The sequence below is a fragment of the Balaenoptera acutorostrata genome, chromosome 16, assembly GCF_949987535.1.
Source record: "Balaenoptera acutorostrata chromosome 16, mBalAcu1.1, whole genome shotgun sequence".
Lineage (NCBI taxonomy): Eukaryota > Metazoa > Chordata > Mammalia > Artiodactyla > Balaenopteridae > Balaenoptera > Balaenoptera acutorostrata.
In genome coordinates, this window is record NC_080079.1 from 57,653,613 (window position 1) to 57,671,561 (window position 17,949).

At 42.1% G+C, this 17,949-nt stretch overlaps 1 protein-coding gene across 1 annotated transcript in view; it reads right to left on the bottom strand.

Moving 5' to 3' along the window:
* Positions 1–460: 460 nt before the first annotated feature.
* The window catches only part of RPS24 (ribosomal protein S24), a 90,600-nt gene continuing 73,111 nt past the window's right edge, over positions 461–17,949 (bottom strand). Inside the window, exons 5-6 of the mRNA XM_057530711.1 lie at positions 4,298–4,434; positions 461–685 (exon numbers count right to left, since the gene is read on the bottom strand). Coding sequence (XP_057386694.1) covers positions 4,303–4,434 — 132 coding nt within the window. The 3' untranslated portion in view covers positions 461–685; positions 4,298–4,302. The remainder of the gene's footprint in view (positions 686–4,297; positions 4,435–17,949) is intronic.

Below are 17,949 nucleotides of genomic sequence, written 5' to 3' on the forward strand. Positions count from 1 at the left end.
GCCAGACTGCCACTCTTGTCAAGAAAGCAAGGGGTGGCAAAGATTTGATGGGTAAGAGTTTAACACCATGGCGAGAAGTATTGATCACAGTCTTGTTCTGGGGATGCTTAAAATGGAGGGAGAAAGAGAAGTCAACTAACAATCAAAGAGGGAAGGAGGGGACAAGACCAGTATTTCCAGCTACCTCCAGGGCCTGAGGCACTGTTAACACACTACTTGATTGTCATACGGAAGATGATAGGGTACGCAGGCTCAGGGCACTGAGCTGGTTTGAGTCTTGGCTGTACCACACCCTGGCTGCATGATCTTGGCTTCTTAGGATCTCTGAGCTAAGATGGGGGTCACACCTTCCTCACCAGGGTGCTGCGCAGTCTCACGAGATCACACCTGGACTGCGACCACCTGGCGCCTGGCACACGCTAAGAACTCAATAAACCTTGACTATTTTACTCTCATTAACTATTGTCCATATTTCAAAGCTTTATTAAAGAACCGTAATCCAGGTGAGGGCTCCAGGTTATTTCAAAGTATCTTCTATTTTGAATGAACCAAAATGGTGTCCATGGGCTAGACTCTTCAATCAGTACTGCCTGGCGGTACTGAACATCCACTGTTACCTGATTATGTTCCCCACATGCAGCCCTGGAGGAGGAATAGCCTCTGTTCCCAGAAAGCTTAGCTTCCCCTAGAGAAGAAAGAGAAGTTTGGAAGCAAATACAATAAAAGGAAATAGATGAAAAATGAAGAAAACAACCCACATCCATTTGCACATAAGGAAAATGAGACTCGGAGAAGCAAAATGAAAATTTGCCCAAGGACACACAGCTGGATAAAGGGCAGAGCAGGGACTTGAGCTCAGGCTTGTCTTGGTGTCAAATTTCATGCTCTTTCCTCTGTACATAAGTGCTCAAGCGACTTCACTTTTAGAGCAAATATAATCTCTGGCAGATTGGGTGGTGGGTTCCTAGCAAGCATGGTCTAAACCCCTCAGAGTGACTCAAACTTGATGAAAATAAAAAGTCATAGAGAATGGATAAAGAAAATAAAATGAGAAGTTTTAAATTTCTCATCCATAAACAAAGCAAAATACATAAACAACCCAGGAATGGCCCTCGCAGGAGATAACACTATGCATTTTTACAGAAGGACTTAACAAGACCTGAATAAATGGGAAGATATGCCATATTTCTACATTTGAAGACTGACTATGAAGAAAATGTTCATTTTTCCAACTTTACACAGAACTTTAACCAACTCTAATCAAAATCCTAAGGGAATTTTTTTTGAACTCAGAAAAATGAGTCTAAGCTTCATATGGAAGAATGAATAAAGTTGGGCAAGAAAATATTGAAAAAAGAAACACAGTGATAGAACTAGGCATACTGGATATGAAAACTTATTTATACATCTATAAAATTTAAAACGTCGGTATTAGTGCAAGAACACACAGGTCAATAAAACAGTATATGTAGCCGGAAACAGATATTGGTACATGCGAGAACTTAATATCAAATCAAGGATGCTTCACAAACCAGTGAGAACAGGATGGATGATGCAATAAACAGACCTGGGGAAACTGGATACCTGGGGGAAAATCCTGTTAAAAGTCTCACTTCACAGCATATATTCAAAAAAGCAAACCTAGAAAGAAATATAACTGAATATTTATCTAACTTCTCTCTAAACACAACTACAAATATTGGGAGGAGCCACGGTAGAAAAGAACAAGATTGAACTATGTACAAATCTGAAACTTCTGAAAGACAAAAATCAACATAAGACAATGGCTGCAGCTGGATGATGTGTACAGGGAGGCGTTCATTATTCTTTTCACTCTGCTTTTGTGTATGCTTGAAAATGACCATAGTTAAAAAGAAAAGTTTTTTAAAAACATAAATTTAAAAGGCAAACAACCATAGGGGAAAATACCTTTACCACCCGTATGGCATATAAACATCTTTAAGGTGTGAAGTGCTCTTCCAAAATGACTAACATAAGCATCAGCAGACAGGAGGTCATTGTTTGTGGATCACCCTCTGAGCATCCAATCCCCCTTCCTTCCTCCTCACAGTCCTGGATTTCTATTGAAAATCCACAGGTTCTGGGTATGCTGACTCCATCCCCAGCCCTGAGGAGATCTTGTGACCTGGCTACACCAATCAATGCATCCCATTCCCCAGCCACTGTGATTGGCTTGGAAGGGGCATGTGACCAAGCCAGCCCCAACAGGATGAACCTCAGGGCTTCTAATAGGAACAGGGACTGAGAAGTTTCTTCTTTCCTGCTGGACTTTAATGGAGCCTCAGAAGCTCTGGGAGAACCCTGGGTACTGGGAGTGGTGAGAAGTCTCTCTGAAATAAAGCTAACACTGGGAAGCTGAGCCAAGAAGAGACGAGAGAGGGGAGGGCTCTGTGATATTTTTTTGACTCCTGGACCAAGTTTCACCTAAAGCTATACCTACTCCTATATAAATGCAAATGGACAAAAATTCCATTTTTTATGGGTTTCCATTACTTGTAACCAGAAGCAACCAAACTAAAATGAATGAGCTGAATGAGCCTGAATGTGTAGAGATCTCCAAGCACGCCCCCCAACAAGAGGCAGACGACAGATGTGGCACGTGCTCCACAGGTGGGCAAGGAAGCTCAGCGAGCGCTGGTGTGGGTAGGCTTCCCCTCACTCGGAAGTTCGGGAGGTCTCACCTATGCTCTGGTTCCAGGTTCCCCACAGCGCCCTTCTCTCTCGCTCTCTCTGAGGGAGTAGACTCAGACACCACTTGGGCCCCCCGAGTCACCACAGCAGGCAGCCCTCCCCCAGTAATATAACTTGCTGTGCCCAGGAAGGTGGTGAAACATCTGGGGGCAGGTGCTCTTGGGTTATTTTACTAGGGATCCATAATATGCAATCTGAAGCTTCCTTCTCCTGCCCTGAGTTTGGAAAGCAGGTCAGAGACTCTTCCAGCAGAATGCAGCCTCACTGGGGTGGTCAGAGTTGCATGGGGGTGACCAAGAGCAGCGGCCAACTTTACCAGCCATCTGGGTGGGACGTCTTCAGCTTCACAGGGCCAGAATGGAGCCTTCTCTATACACCCAGAGAGGACCAAACTCAGGGGCAGTTAAATCAAGACACCTGTTGGACAAACCCAGTGGCCAGGTGTGTTCATCCACGGTGGTGGACCTTCCTTTGTAGACCTGGAATGTCCAGGCCCATATGCAGGGTGCCTCCAGGCATCTCAGTCTCCGAAGTGGCCTAATGAGCATGATGTTGGGGCCAGTGAGGACGCTGATCCTCCCCCAGGCGTGGGGAGGCCTGACAGTGTGAACTGCCCCCTGCACAGGGTCTGTGCTGAGAGGCCAGAACCCTCAATGCCCCACCTTCTGTTCCAGGCCCCTGAACTCTGCCCCAAAGTGTATTTGCCAAATTTGCTTCTAGAAAGCCCACTTTTTAAGACAGTTCTTTTCCATAATTACTCTTAACATTTTTTATAATTATTTATTTTCCTAGTTGTTATTTTTGCACTCTTTCTAATTCCATTTTGAAAATAATATTTGATAGAGATGAAAGAATCTAACAAATGTGTTAAAATGTATAGTATGAAAATGACCCCCCCACCTCACCACCCAACTTAGAAGCTAGACCATCACCAGTAAGGTGTAACCACCTATCCCATCCCCATACTCTCCCCCACCCAAAGCAGCCAAATCTCGATTCTTGTGTTTATCATTCATTTATGTTTTGCATAATTTTTTTCACATGAGAATGATTTATAAAATTGGAATCAAACTCTGTGTAGTCTTCTGTAGACTTGCTTACTTCACTTAATATGTTTCTAAGATGTATTCATGTTTTTCCAAATAGCTGAGGTTTGTTCGTTTTCATTGCTGCCTTATATCCCTTTGTGTAAATGTCTTCTAATTTATATAACCATTCACCAGTCTACAGACATTTAAGATGTTTGAGTTATTGGGGGTTTTATGCTGTACCAAACATGCTCCTAGAAACATTCCCGCATGCATCTCATGGTGCCCACATGCAAGAAGCTCTCTGGGCATTGCTGGGTCAGTGTATATTCAAATGTTCAGTTTCACAAGATAAGGTCTAATTGCGTTCCCACATTCTCCCTTTAAGTGTGTGGTTACCTGTATTATTATTTCCCGTTACTCACTCCCCAACCCATAAGGGGATTGATTATAAATCTCTCCTGATATCTGTGGCATGCAGTGTCTTGCTATAGAGGACACCTCCCTGCCAACTGACTTGCATTGACTAATGGAACATGAGAAGAAGTGCCAAGTACCTTATCTAAGCAGGAACTCTAAGAGCCATCACAAGGTTCCGCCTTTGCTCTTTTTCCCTCTGCCATGAGATTCTCATGTCCCAGATGGGAGCTCTTCCATCAGTCTGGATCCTAAGATGAAGATGCATGGAGCAGAGCTGCAACCAACATAAATGACAAAAGATTTTGAGTGAGAAATAAAACTTTGTTGTTATAAGCCATTGAGTTTGGGGGCTGTTTGTTACTGCATCATAATACAGCAAAACCTGACTGATACAAGATGTTCCACTAATATTTATTGAGCATTTCCCATATGTCAGGCATGTGCTGGGTTCTGTGAAAGCAATGATGCCCGAGAGAGACAACGTTCGTGGCCTCATGGAGTTCAAACTCTACCAATAAGCATCAGGTCCCAAAGGCTCTAGAGATTTCCTAGTATAACTCTCAGGGACAAACTCATTAGTTAGGACTCTTTCCACCAGAAGTGACATGCTTGATAAAGAAACATGTTCACTGATTCTCAGAAAGTCCAGAAATTACACTTGAAGCTGGGATAGATCCAGAAGCAAATAATATACTCAGGGCCCATTCTTTCTATTCTCTCTGTCTCTCAGCTCTGTTTTCCTCTGTGTTTGTCTTCACTCTCAGACAGCCTCTTCTCTCGTGGTGGCAAACTGGCCACCACTAGATCCAGGGCACTCCTTCATAGCTCTAAGACCACCAATTCAAACAAAGGTCCTGGGCCTGACTCCCAGAGCCAAATTGGGCCACAAGCCCATCCCTGAACCAATCAATGTCCAGGGAGATTAAAATACATTTACTGGCCCAGGCCTGGGTCACGTGCCACTCCTGGACCTGGATAGGATCACCCTACCCAAATTATGTAGGTCAAGAACATGGTAGGAGTGGATGCCCTCAGGAAAACTTAGGGCACTCTTTCTAGAAAGGGAAACAGATGCTGGACAGGCAAACCACAAATTTCCCTAAGCAATTTCATTCCCCTTAACAATGGTACACCGGAACCACAGAAATTGGCTTGTGAGAGACAACTGTACATCCCTTCCAAACTCCATATTCAGTGGCATCGCATTGGTGTGAAATCACCACCATGAAAGTATTTACATCATAGGAATAGACAAGCACTACACATCAGGGCTTTCATTTTCCCAGAGGTTGTTACACATTTACTAACACACCACTGCCCCAACCCTAAGTTTCCTATTGGTTATAGTTCCAGCTCTGCCCCCGTCACAGTGTCATTGGGACAAGTCCCTGGCCCTCTCTGGGACTTGATTTTTCCCAATTGTAAAGTGAAGAAGTTAAGCTCACTCCTTTTGAAGGTATCCTCCATCTCTGACGTCTGTGAGACCCTGAAGTGTGTGTGTGTGTGTGCAAGCGCGCGTGTGCGTGCATGCATGCACACATGCACGGAAGTTTCTATTTGCTTTCTCTGCATCATAAATCACAAATGCAGTCCTTGGCTATAAACTCCAGTATAATTTGGTGAGCTGTACCTCTTGACTTGGGCTATTAAATCGTTTTCCCTCCAAAGGTACACATGTTGTGGCATAAGGAGCAAACTGCTGACAGATGGTGGAGAAAATTCGCAGGTCCATAATTGAGACTTATTTTCATACACACATGCCAGTTTGAAATCTAATTGCCAATAAAATAATACTGTGATACTGCCACATCTAATACCTCCGCCACTCTCCAAAGTTACACTTGAATCCACTAGTAAATTCTAATCTCCCAGAGAAAAATATTTCCCCCCTCCATCGGAAAAGCAGTGCAATAAATCCACATACAGTAGTTCATTTTCAAATGTGAGCCTCCTTTCCCTGGTCCCCAAAGAGCCCTCACTTGGCTAATGTTAGTGCCTGCCTGAGAGCTGTAGATATTCTTTGTTTACTTGACAGAGCACAGATGTGGCTTGGCGAGTCTGCAATGAGATCTTTAGCAGAGAAATGCTCTGATGGGCCAGGTTCCTCCCCCTTTTGGAATGACCCAGTACCATGCTTTGGAGATATTTTACCCCAACTGTGGGAAAGTGGCCAGAGACCCAGCACCACCTGCTGAGCAAGGGAAGGTGGAGGAGCCCCGATCTCCCCTCCCTGCTTTTCTATTTTCACCCTCCTGATGAAAAGGTTTGAGGATAGATCGATCCAGATCAATTGGGCTGTAAATTAAAAATGGGCTTTCAGTGGGATGAAGGCGCACAGGGGCAGGGTTCATTTGTGTCTACTGAAAAACGCAACCTGTCACCCAAACCACAAGCCTGCTGCTAATAGCAGTAATAGCCATCCTTCACACATCAGAGCTTTGCCTGGTTTACAAAGAAATCGTTATTGCGGGCTGAATCTATGCCAGGTCTGTGCCGAGCTCAGAAAGGGTGTGGTAAATACAGTGAATATGGTCCTTGCCTACACAGTCTTTACATTAGCCCTGGCAGGTGGATTATTATTTTCCCCATTTTACAGACAGTAAACTGAGGCTCAGAGTGGCTAAGCAATTCTTCCTTCAAGATACACAGTGATTAGCAGTGGTGAGATTCAAACTCAGATTGTCTGACTTAACTCCAAGTCCAGTTATTTTGTAACAAGGATTAAGTGAGACTAACTACGGAAGCTCTAAAAAGTTCAGTTCCCTTTCTCCCACCCCAGCCCTACCTCCACCTGTGGTCTTAGTTCTTCCACCTGAGACCACATCTTTCCCACCTCCCACATACAGGCCTTTAAATATTTGAAGATTGTTATCACAGTCTCCTGAGGCTTCCTTTTCCCATGCAAAACACACTCAGTTTCTTCAGAAATTCCCCAAATCATCACCTGACATCTAGATCACTACTTCTCAAATGGTAGTGAGCACAGGAAGCATCTAGAGAATTTGCTGACGTGCAAATTTTGACTCAGGAGTTCTGGGTGGGGCCTGAACATCCGCATCTCTAACCACCTCCCAGGGGATGCAGATGCTGTTGGCCCATGGACCGCACTTTGAGTAGCATCCACAGGGCATAGACCTGCACTGTCCAATATTGACAGCCACTGGCCACATGGGGCTACTGAGCACTTGAAGTGTTGCTAGTGCAACTGAGGATCTCAATTTTTATTACACTTAATTTTAATTATTTAAATTTTAAATTTAAAAACAAAAGCAGTATGAAATACTTTCCCACTAAATACACACTTTTGTTTTGGTTTCACTTTGACCATTGAAAATTTAGAGTCTGAACTGAGATGTGCTGGAAGTGTAAGATACACACTGGATTTCAAAGACTTAGCACTTAAGGGGAAAAAAAGAATAATATCTCATTAATAATTTGTTTATATTGATTACATGCTGAAATGATAATGTTTTGGATAGACTGGGTTATCTAAAATATAATACTGGCTACTAGAAAATTTTTAATTTTAGACAGATAGATAGATAGACAGATAGACATGGCTTGCATTGTATTTCTGTTGCACAGCCATGGTCTAAATCATTCACCAGCCTGACCACTTTTTTTTTTGGCTGAGCTCCATCTTACCAACATTCCACTGATACGTGGTCTAGACACTGAACTCAAACTGATACCACCTGAGGTTTATTGGGTTGTTTTGCATGAGTTTGGGGGGCAACCACATCACATCAACCCCTGTGTCTTTTTGGCATGACCTGACATTCATCCAGCTCTCCTCTAGCCCCAACCTGTATAGTCTAGATTTATCATTGTTAAGACAGTACAGTTTTCCCTATTCAGTCTCTCCTGTTTGCTTCAGCCCATTCTTCCTGCCACTAAGGGTCTCCCTTGCATCTTGATTCCATTATTCAACATATCCTTGTCAGCTTCACAGCTCCCTCATATTTGGTAAGTTTGTCTTCATGTCTTAAACCAGAGCAGCAATTAAATTGTTAAAGGAGAAAGGCCACATCTAGAGATTTATCTCAGACCCCCAGAGCCCTGCTTCCAGAACGACAGCAACCCATTCATCAACACCCTTTGGGTACCACACTTCACTCTACCGTCTGTGCTATCCCCCAAATCCTCTTCTTCCTCTATCTGTAGCAAGGTAAAAGAGCTTGTCCACAGTTCAGCTGAAATTCCATTTCCCAAAAACTTCCGTAGGGAAATAACCATGGATGTATGAGAAAATACAGCCAAAAGGAAGTTTGTAACAGTGCTATTTATAATAGAAGATAGTAAGGAACAACTTCTACGATGTCTACAACAGGAATTGGTTAAAAGAGAGTATGGTAAGTCCACCTACTGTAATGATCTGCATACATTTAAAAAATGATGTTATAGAAAAATATTTAAAGACATGGAAAATTGTCCTCAATATATTTAAGTGCTAAAAGCATGTTACAGAACAGTATGTAAAGAACGATAGTGTTTTTAAGTATGTATTTATATTAAGTTGGAAAAAGACTGGTGCAAAAATATATCAAAATGGTAAACATGGTTATCTCTCGATGATGGAATTGAAACCACTTTTATTTTCCATGCCAAGTGTTCTGCTTACATTATCTTGTTTAATACTTGCTGCAACTCTGTGGAATAGGTAAAATCATCTTCATTTTACAAGAAGACCAAAACCAAAGCTCATAGAAGTTATCCAGCCTGTTCCAGGCCCCTCCAGAGGAAGCACAGGGCCATTGGAGATCCAGTCCCCCTGGCTAAGTCCAAGGCTCTTCCCCAAGGCCCACAGTGTCCCTCCTATGGGGTAGGGCCTGGAGGGTTCTGTAAGTATGGGATATCCAGATTTCAGCCAAATGTCTGATTACAGCCATTCCTTCAATCTGTGCTTTAAATCTATTCCCCTCTCACCTACTTGAGGACATAGCTTTAGCCATCTTTCCCCTCTCTCCCATTCATCATATGCCTCCTCACTACTGATCATTCCTTTCAGCATACAAACATGCTCTTATTATTTATTTGTTTATTCATTCATTCATTGGTTTATTTATTAAAAAAAAAAAAAACAGCCTCTCCTAACCTCACTTTTCCCTCCAGGTACTACCTCATTTCTCTCCTTCCGTTTAGAGCAAAACTCCTTGAAAAGGAGCACAAGGGAGTATTCAACAAATGGTACCAATTTTTAGGAACCCCATCAAACATGGAAACGAGATGACAGGGTGGCCAGCTTTGCAAGACACAATTATCTCATTTGCTGCTCAGAGCCAACGACAGGACATGCTGCCATTTTACAGCTGATGCCCACTTGCGAGGAACAGCTGAACTGGCAGAAGCAGCTTCAAACCCATGGCCCCTGGTTCCCAGAGGGCATCTACAGAGAGGATATGAAGAGGCTCCCAGGACCCACGCCCCAGGACATACGCCGCCTGTTTTAGAAGAGCAGCAGTGACGGCTCCTCCCCAGGATGAGTATCAAGCCCAATCCAGCCTGTTGTGTAAATCATAAGAGTATCATCATTTCATGCTTTCTGAGCACTTCTGTTACCTGCCTAATGTAAACGCATAGTCTCTGGCATCAGACAGACCTGCATTTGAACCCTAGCTCTTATCATCTGTGTGACCTCGGGAAAGTTTTCTAACCTCTGAACCTCCATTTCCTCAATTGTAAATAAATAGTCATGAATCCACAGAAACGACAAAAGCACACTGAAAACTTGGTGCCTAGCACATAGATGTCCCTAAAACCGTACTGATTAACAGTAGCTATTGACCTTCACAACAGCACTGCACTTCAGGGTAGTGTAGTGGTAGGGTCCCTTTCTGTGGGGACTGGCCCTCCAGACAAATGCCACCTTCAATGAGATGTTTCCCTTTTGGTCACCAGCCTATCCCCTGTATAGGGTGAAGCCTCTAGTCTCAAGTCATACAGAAGAACACACAACTCTGTTAGAGTACAGTGGGATTAATTCCCATGCAAAAGCTACCATGGGATTATAAGAGCACATTAGGATTACAGTGACATAATTCAAAACGATTCTAGGGGGTTGACTCCTAGGTACTCAAGCTTGTGAAGACTTGGTTATCTCCATAAGAGCATGGCTACTCCCAGGCAGCCCCATAAAAGCGACGCCTCTCCAGGGCACACAGTGCTGTCTGAGATCCTGCTATTACACCCAGTGATGGAACTTCCCTCCTGCCCCTGAGCACACATGGTGGACACAGAACTTTCTCTGCAGAGACCTTCCAAGATCAGGCCCCACCATCATTGTGTGACACACCCTGCCTGGAGGAGTAGGCCTAGTAATTCTTTGCTCTCCCCGGGGATGGGGCTCCTCCCCATCTTCCTCGGCTACATCTAAAGGGGCTAGAATCTGCAGCAGTCCTCTGTGTTTGCTTTACTGACATCTGGGGAGGGTATGTTCTCTGGGTGAGGGCCAACTTGGTTAGAGGAAAAAGGATCTGATCTTGGTTTCTCCTTTGGACTAAGAGAGAATCCTCTGACTCCATGCTTGAGAAGGAGAGGTCTACCCCTCAGTGCCCACAGCCACCTGCAGACCACTGTCCCCCTACAAACTTTCAGGAAAGTCTCTTGCTCCTGGCATTCCCCAACCTCATTACCATCTACCATGTTTCCCAAATTGTGTTCCACAGATACTAATCCTACAAAATGCTTCACTGACTAGAGGTTCCATGGTCCCATATGTTTGGGAATCACAAATCCTATACCTCCATCCTGCAGATTCACCAGATACAGAGGTGTGTTAAAAACTAGAATTTCGTAGTAAAGATACCTGGCATTTCCCAAACTTCCTCCTCCACAGAACCTTTGTCACAAGAACGCCTATTAACATTTGCTTGAATTGGAACTCAGTGGAACACACTTTGGGAAATATTCTACCAGCCTATGTGACACTCTCTCACTCTCCTAGTAGCCTCACCACCTGGCACAGATTCTCCTTCTGCTTGCCTCCCTTCCTCCACAGCCCTTCTCCACTTTGCCACTTCTTCAGGTGTAGTAGAAATGACTTTCTACTTGCTCAATATCCTTTATTCTTCTTCTGATAAAAATACCTTGGACTTCCCTGGTGGCGCAGTGGTTGAGAATCCACCTGCCATTGCAGGGGACGTGGGTCCGATATCTGGTCCAGGAAGATCCCACATGCCGCGGAGCAACTAAGCCTGTGCGCCTAGAGCCCGTGCTCCACAACAAGAGAAGCCACCACAATGAGGAGCCCGTGCACCGCAATGAAGAGTAGTCCCTGCTCGCCGCAACTAGAGAAAGCCCGTGCGCAGCAACGAAGACCCAACACAGCCAAAAAAGTTAATTAATTAATTTTTTTTAAAAAACAACTCATTTTCTTCTGGGACTATCCCTCCTCCCCCACCCTCAGACCATGTGGTTCAGCTCTAAAGGTTAAGTGGGACTTGGGCCTAGCCAACAGCATTGAATTCCCCTGGCCAAAGTAATCAGATAACTCATGGGCTGGGAATACCAGCCAGGTCAGTAAGACCCAACTCCAAAGTCTTTGCTGAAGCTTCAAGAAAAAGGAGCTCTGACTTCTGCTGGCATTGCTCAGAAAGTAGGATGTAAACACAGAGAAGCTGTTGGCCATCTTTTGGAAAACCTGCCTGAGAAGTAAACCAACACAGAAGAAAGCGAAGCCTCAAGATATTCCTGATAATAAAATGGATCTAGAAATGCTTGGTTTCTTATACTTTTCAGTTACAAGAGTCACTAAATCCCTCCCTTTTCCCTAATCTAGTTGTGTTGAATTTCTGTTACCTGTAACCAAGTCAGTCATAATAATAGCTAATATTTTTTAATGTTTATTAGGTTCCATGCACTGTTGTATATGCTTAACATAGATTTTTAAATGTAATCCTAATAAATATTAAGATATCAATATTAATATCATTGTTTATTCTATAGTTGAAAAAATCAAGGCGCAAAGAAGTTAAGTAATTTGCTACAGTCCTCAGAACCAGTAAATGGCAGACCCAGGATTTGGATCCAGACCATTGCCCCAAACCCATCTTCTTAAGCACAAAGCTATCCACTTCTATAAGTATAATTAAGAACTCTAAACAATGCAGCAGTCTCCTAGCCCAAACACTGTGCCCTATCCTACCCTTAATCAGGAAGAATTTCAGTGGCTGATTAATTAAGGAAAAGTTGGCCTCAAGTAATCCCAGGATCAGAAAACCCTTTCAAGTCCCAACCAAATTCCCAACTCTTGTCAACTCCCCATCAAATGCCCCACCTCAGCTCTTCTGAAGTTTCTCTCTTACTTTAGATTCCCTTTGATGTGATTTTCTTCAACAACATCCTTCTCAACTCAAAATTTCTTTTCAGGTATTCACTCCTCCAACACAACTCTTAGAGTAATGCCAGGCACTCCTCGGTTCCAGGGCTAACCATGGACAGGTGTCCTTAACCCTCTACTGCCCCCTTCCCTGGGAGCTGACTCCTTCAGTTTAATTGTCCCAAAATGGAAAAATGACTTGGTATATTAGAGTACCACAGCATGATGAGATACTCTGTAACTAATTTACATGATGCTATCAAGGTGTTATAGCAGCAAAAGGAAATACTAGTATTCAGTGTAAAAAGTGGAATACAAAGTTGTGTGTGAAGCAGAATCTGATATGTGAATACAGAGAGATCAACAGGTAAATGACAACGACTGGCAGGAAATGCATGAAAAGACTGGCACGTGTCCTTTCCCAGTAGGACAATGGGTGATCATTTGTTTGTGTTTTTCTACTCCTTTTTATTTTTCTAGTTTTCAACTTGTAAGTATGACTTTTAAGTGAAAAAATATTTTTTAAAAATATAGAAAATCACGTGAGACTATAGAAAATTGACTACTTAATTAAAACTATTTTTAATAACCATCCTTTCTGTTGTCTAACCTCCAAATATTTTTTTAAAGACCTCTATACTTACCGCCTCCACTTTCCTCACCCATAACCCCATCATTCCTCCCCTTTTGCTTTCTGACTTTTCTCCACAACATTCTCCTAAAGAGCCCCTCTGGAACATTGCCAAGTCAACTGGCACATTTCTGATCCTCTGCATCAGATAATACTGTTGATCACCATTCACTGTTTTAATGGAAAATTTTTAAGTGGTGATAATAGTATAATGAACTCCCATGAATCCATCCCCCAGCGTTGACCATTATCAACTCTCGGCCAGTCTTGTTTCATGTATATCCCACTCACTTCTCCCACCTGTTTTTTTTTACATGTTACATTACATACATCACATTTTCTCAAGTTTTCTGAAAAATTTTTTTTCCAATTTGATGAGGAATAGATGCACATTGTGGAAAACATAGAAATTCAGAAAAGTAGCACAATTAGATAAGAATTCTTTATTTATTTTTTTTAGCCCAGGATACCTGCAACCACTGTGCCCAGTGGAGGGCCCTGAGTAGCATGACGGTCAAAAGCAGGATTCCCTGCGGAATCTCCCGCTGGGTGACCCCTGGGCACAGAGCTTGGCCTCTCAGAGCCTGCTTCACTATCCCAGTAAGTATTCTTTTGGTTGTAAATAATAAAAACCCAGCTCAAATCAACTTAACTAGTTTATGGAATGAGTAAATCCAGAGTGCAATAGTTTCAGGCATGGCTGTTTCTAGGAATTCAAATAATGTCACCTGAGTCATATGTTTCAGGGTTTGGGGTGGGAAAAGTGGGGAAAAACAAGAACTCTGGCTGCACAGTCCACTACAAAGAGCCAGAAGCAAAATGATGGCTCATATTCCCATTACTCAAAATAATCATACTTGATGTTTTAGTATATTTGTTTCATCTCTTTTCCATGTACATTTTATCCTGCTTACATGCAAATTCTGAACCAGTCAAGTACTGCATCCTACAAGGTGCAATAAAGAACTGGATATTTTCAACAGCTTCATCACAAGAAGTAACCACTGCACGAATATGTTACTTGCAGTCATTGCAAGTGGATGTCCAGGAGAGCATGTTTGTAATGCCTGCCCTGGCTCTCTAGAGCTGCCATTCTACAGCAGCAGTGCTGCCAAAAGAACTTTCTGCAATCACCCCTACTGTACAATATGGTAACCATATAAATATTTTGTTTGTTCTGATGCTATTATAAATAGAATTGTTTTCTTAATTTCATTTTCAGATTGTTCATTGCTAGTATTTTGTATTTTGATCTCGTATCCTGTAATCTTGATAAACTGGTTTATTAGTTCTAATGGTTTTTTTAATTCTTTAAATTTTTCTATATATAAAATCATGTGATCTGCAAATAGACATAGTTTTACTTCTTCCTTTACAAGCTACATTTCCTTTTATTTCTTTTTCTTGCCTAACTGTCCTGGCTAAAATACAAGTGATAAGAGCAGATATCCTTATGTTGTTCCTGATCTTAGAGGGAAAGTGTTCAGTCTTTCACCATTAGGTATGATGCTAGCAGTGGGTTTTTCATGAATGCGGTTTATTAGGCTGAGAGAGTCCCCTTCTGAATATAGCTGCCAAAACAAATTCCCACAAACTTGGTGGCTTAAAACAAAAGAAATGGGGGACTTCTCTGGTGGTCCAGTGGTTAAGACTCCGCGCTCCCAATGCAGGGGGTCCGGGTTTGATCCCTGGTCAGGGAACTAGATCCCACATACAGGCCACAACTAAGAGCTCGCATGCCGCAACTAAGCCCCAGCGGAACCAAATAAATAAATAAATAAATTTTTTTAAAAAAAGAAAAAAATGTATTCTCTCACAGTTCTGGAGGCCAGAAGTCTGAAATGAAAGTGTCACAGGGCCATGCTTCTTCCAAAGGCTCTAGAGGAGAATCCTTTGTTGCCTCTTCAAGCGTTTGATGACTGCAGGCATTCCTTGGCTTGTGGCTGCATCACTCCAATTTCTGCCTCCAACTTCAGATGGACTTCTTCCCTGTGTCTCTGTGTCTTTTCTGTCTCTTAGAAAGATACTCATCATCAGATTTAGGGCCCACTTGGGTAATCTAGAATCATCTCATCTCTAGATCCTCAACTTAATTACATCTGCAAAGACACTTTTTCCAAATAAGGTGACTTTCCAAACTCTGGGATCTGGACATTTGTGGGGTGGGAGGACCAGTCAACCACTACATCTTCTATTCCTAATCTGAAATTGTGTTTCAAATTCCTAGTATGAAAAAGTGCTGGATTTTGTCAAGTGCTTTTTCTGTGTCTACAGAGATGATCACATGGTTTTTGTCTTTTATTCTATGTATTGATATATTACACTGATTGATTTTCAGATGTCAACCAATCTTGCAATCTGGGATAAATCCCACTTGATCATGGTGTATAATCCTTTTTATAGGCTGCTGGATTTGATTTACCAGTATCTTGTTTGCATCTATATTCACAAAGGATACTGATCTGTAGTTTTATTTTCTTGTGTTGTCTTTTTCTGGTTTTGGTACCTAGGTAATACGGTATCTGGCGTCATAGACTGTGTTGAGAAGTGTTCCCTCCCTTCTGCTCTTTGGAGGAGTTTGTGACTGGTATTAGTTTCTCTTTAAATATTTGGTAGAAGTCACCAGTGACGCCATCTGGTCCTGGTATTTTCTTTGTCAGAAATTTAATCACCAATTCAATTTCCACTTGTTATAGGTCTATTCAGATTTTCTATTTCTCTTGAGTCAGTTTTGGTAGTTTGTGTCTTTCTAGGAATTTGTCCACTTCATCTAGATTATCTAATTTGTTGGTATACAGTTGTTCATAGTATTCCCTGACAATCCAGTTTATTTCTGTAAGATCCATATTGATGTTCTCTTTTCCATTCCTGATTTTAGTCACCCGATTCTTCTCTCTTTCTTTCTTGGTCAGTCTAGTCAAAGGTTTGTCAATTTTGTTGATCTTTTCAAAGAACCAACTTTCAGTTTCATTGACTTTATTGTTTTCCTATTCTCTATATTAAGTTTACTAAGACTTGTTTCATGGTCCAGCATATAGTCTGAACTGGAAGATGTTCCATGTGTACTTGAAAAGAACACGTATCTTGTTTTTGTTGGATGGAGTGTTCTATAGATATCTGTTAGGCCAAGTTGGTTTAGAGTATTGTTCAAACTTAATTTTGTTGATCTTCTGCCTCATATTATCCATTATTGAAAGTGGAGTACTGAAGACCCCCAACTATTATTGTTGAATTATCTATTTCTCACTCCAATTCTGCCAGGGGTTTTTTTTTTCCTTCATGTTTTCAAAGTTCTGTTGTTAGATGCATATATTTTTATAATTGTTATGTCTTCCTGATGGATTGACCTTTTTAATCATTATAAAATGTCCTTCTTTGTCTCTAATAACAAGTTGTCTTAAAGTCTATTTTGTCTGATAATAGTATAGCCACACCAGATCTCTTTTGTTTATTGTTTGCATGATATATATTTTCCATCCTTAACTTTCAACCTATTTGTATCTTTGAATCTTAAGTGTGTCCCTTTTAGATATCCCACAAGTTTATTTTAAAGTAAATACCGGGACTTCTCTGGTGGTCCAGTGGTTAAGACTTTGCCTTCCAATGCAGGGAGTGCGGGTTCGATTTCTGGTCCGGGAGCTAAGATCCCACATGCCTCACGGACAAAAAACCAAAACATAACACACAAGCAATATTATAAAAAATTCAATAAAGACTTTAAAAATGGCCCACATCAAAAAAAAGTCTTAAAGCAAATACCAAACACCATATCATTTCATCTGTAAATCCTTCACTATGTATCTCTAAAGGATTAGGACTTTAAAAAACAAAACCAGACACAATATCATCACATCTAAAACTAAAGTCACATAATCTCTTAATATCAACAAATACCCAATCAGTAATCAGCATTCATTCTTGAAATTCTCACCTCACAGGCTCCTAGACAGTGCTCTCCTGGTCTCCTGCTATATCACAGAGTGCTCTCCTCTTTCCATGGGCTACAATTCTAGCTTAAAACTTCAAAAGTTGTTGCTCTTCCCTAAAATCCTGTCCTCAGCACTCTGATCTGTCTCCACATTCTCTCAGGCATCTCATCCTTTCCTAGGGTACCAACCATCAGCTCAACACAGGAGACATCCAAGACTCCTGTCCTCTTGGTCACCTGCCTACTACCTCCCATAGGTGACAGTTCCCCTTGGCCAACACTACCTGCCTCTGCCAAGTCCTCTCCAATAGATCCTTGGGGTTTCATCTCTCTTAACCCCCCCCTACTTGCAGGGAATCCTTGTCACCACTGCTCAGCTTGTCTCATTATCAGCATGTTCTCAAAATCCTCCTCTCACAGTTCCTCAGGTTTGTACAAGGTTTGGCACCTTATTTGAGTCTTAAAATGTACATGAGGTAGTGGTGGACAACAGAAGTTAATTTAGTTACCCAAGGATGCACAGTTGGTGTAGTTGAGACCCCCATTAGGTCTACCCATCTTTGAGTTGTTCCATTCTGCTTATTAGCAGATGTGAAGTAATTCATCAGCCTTCTGGAGGAAACCAAGATGACTATGCCACAGTCCTTACCTTCCAGGAAATTTTGATGGGAGCCAAGAGGCAAATAGGACAAAAGTCTTTTCTGTTAAACAGATTTAAAGCTCAGCAAAGGCAGCAGCAAAAGAGACAAGAGAGGGATTCTCCAGGCAGCTGACGGTGCCATTAGCTATAATACAGTTATCAATGTTGGGCCCTAGGGACTGCATTTAAAAGCTATTCCAATCAGCCACGAAGAAGCAGGACCAAGGGGATCAGCCTAGAAGGCATGGCTTGGATAGGGCAAGAGGGGGAGGA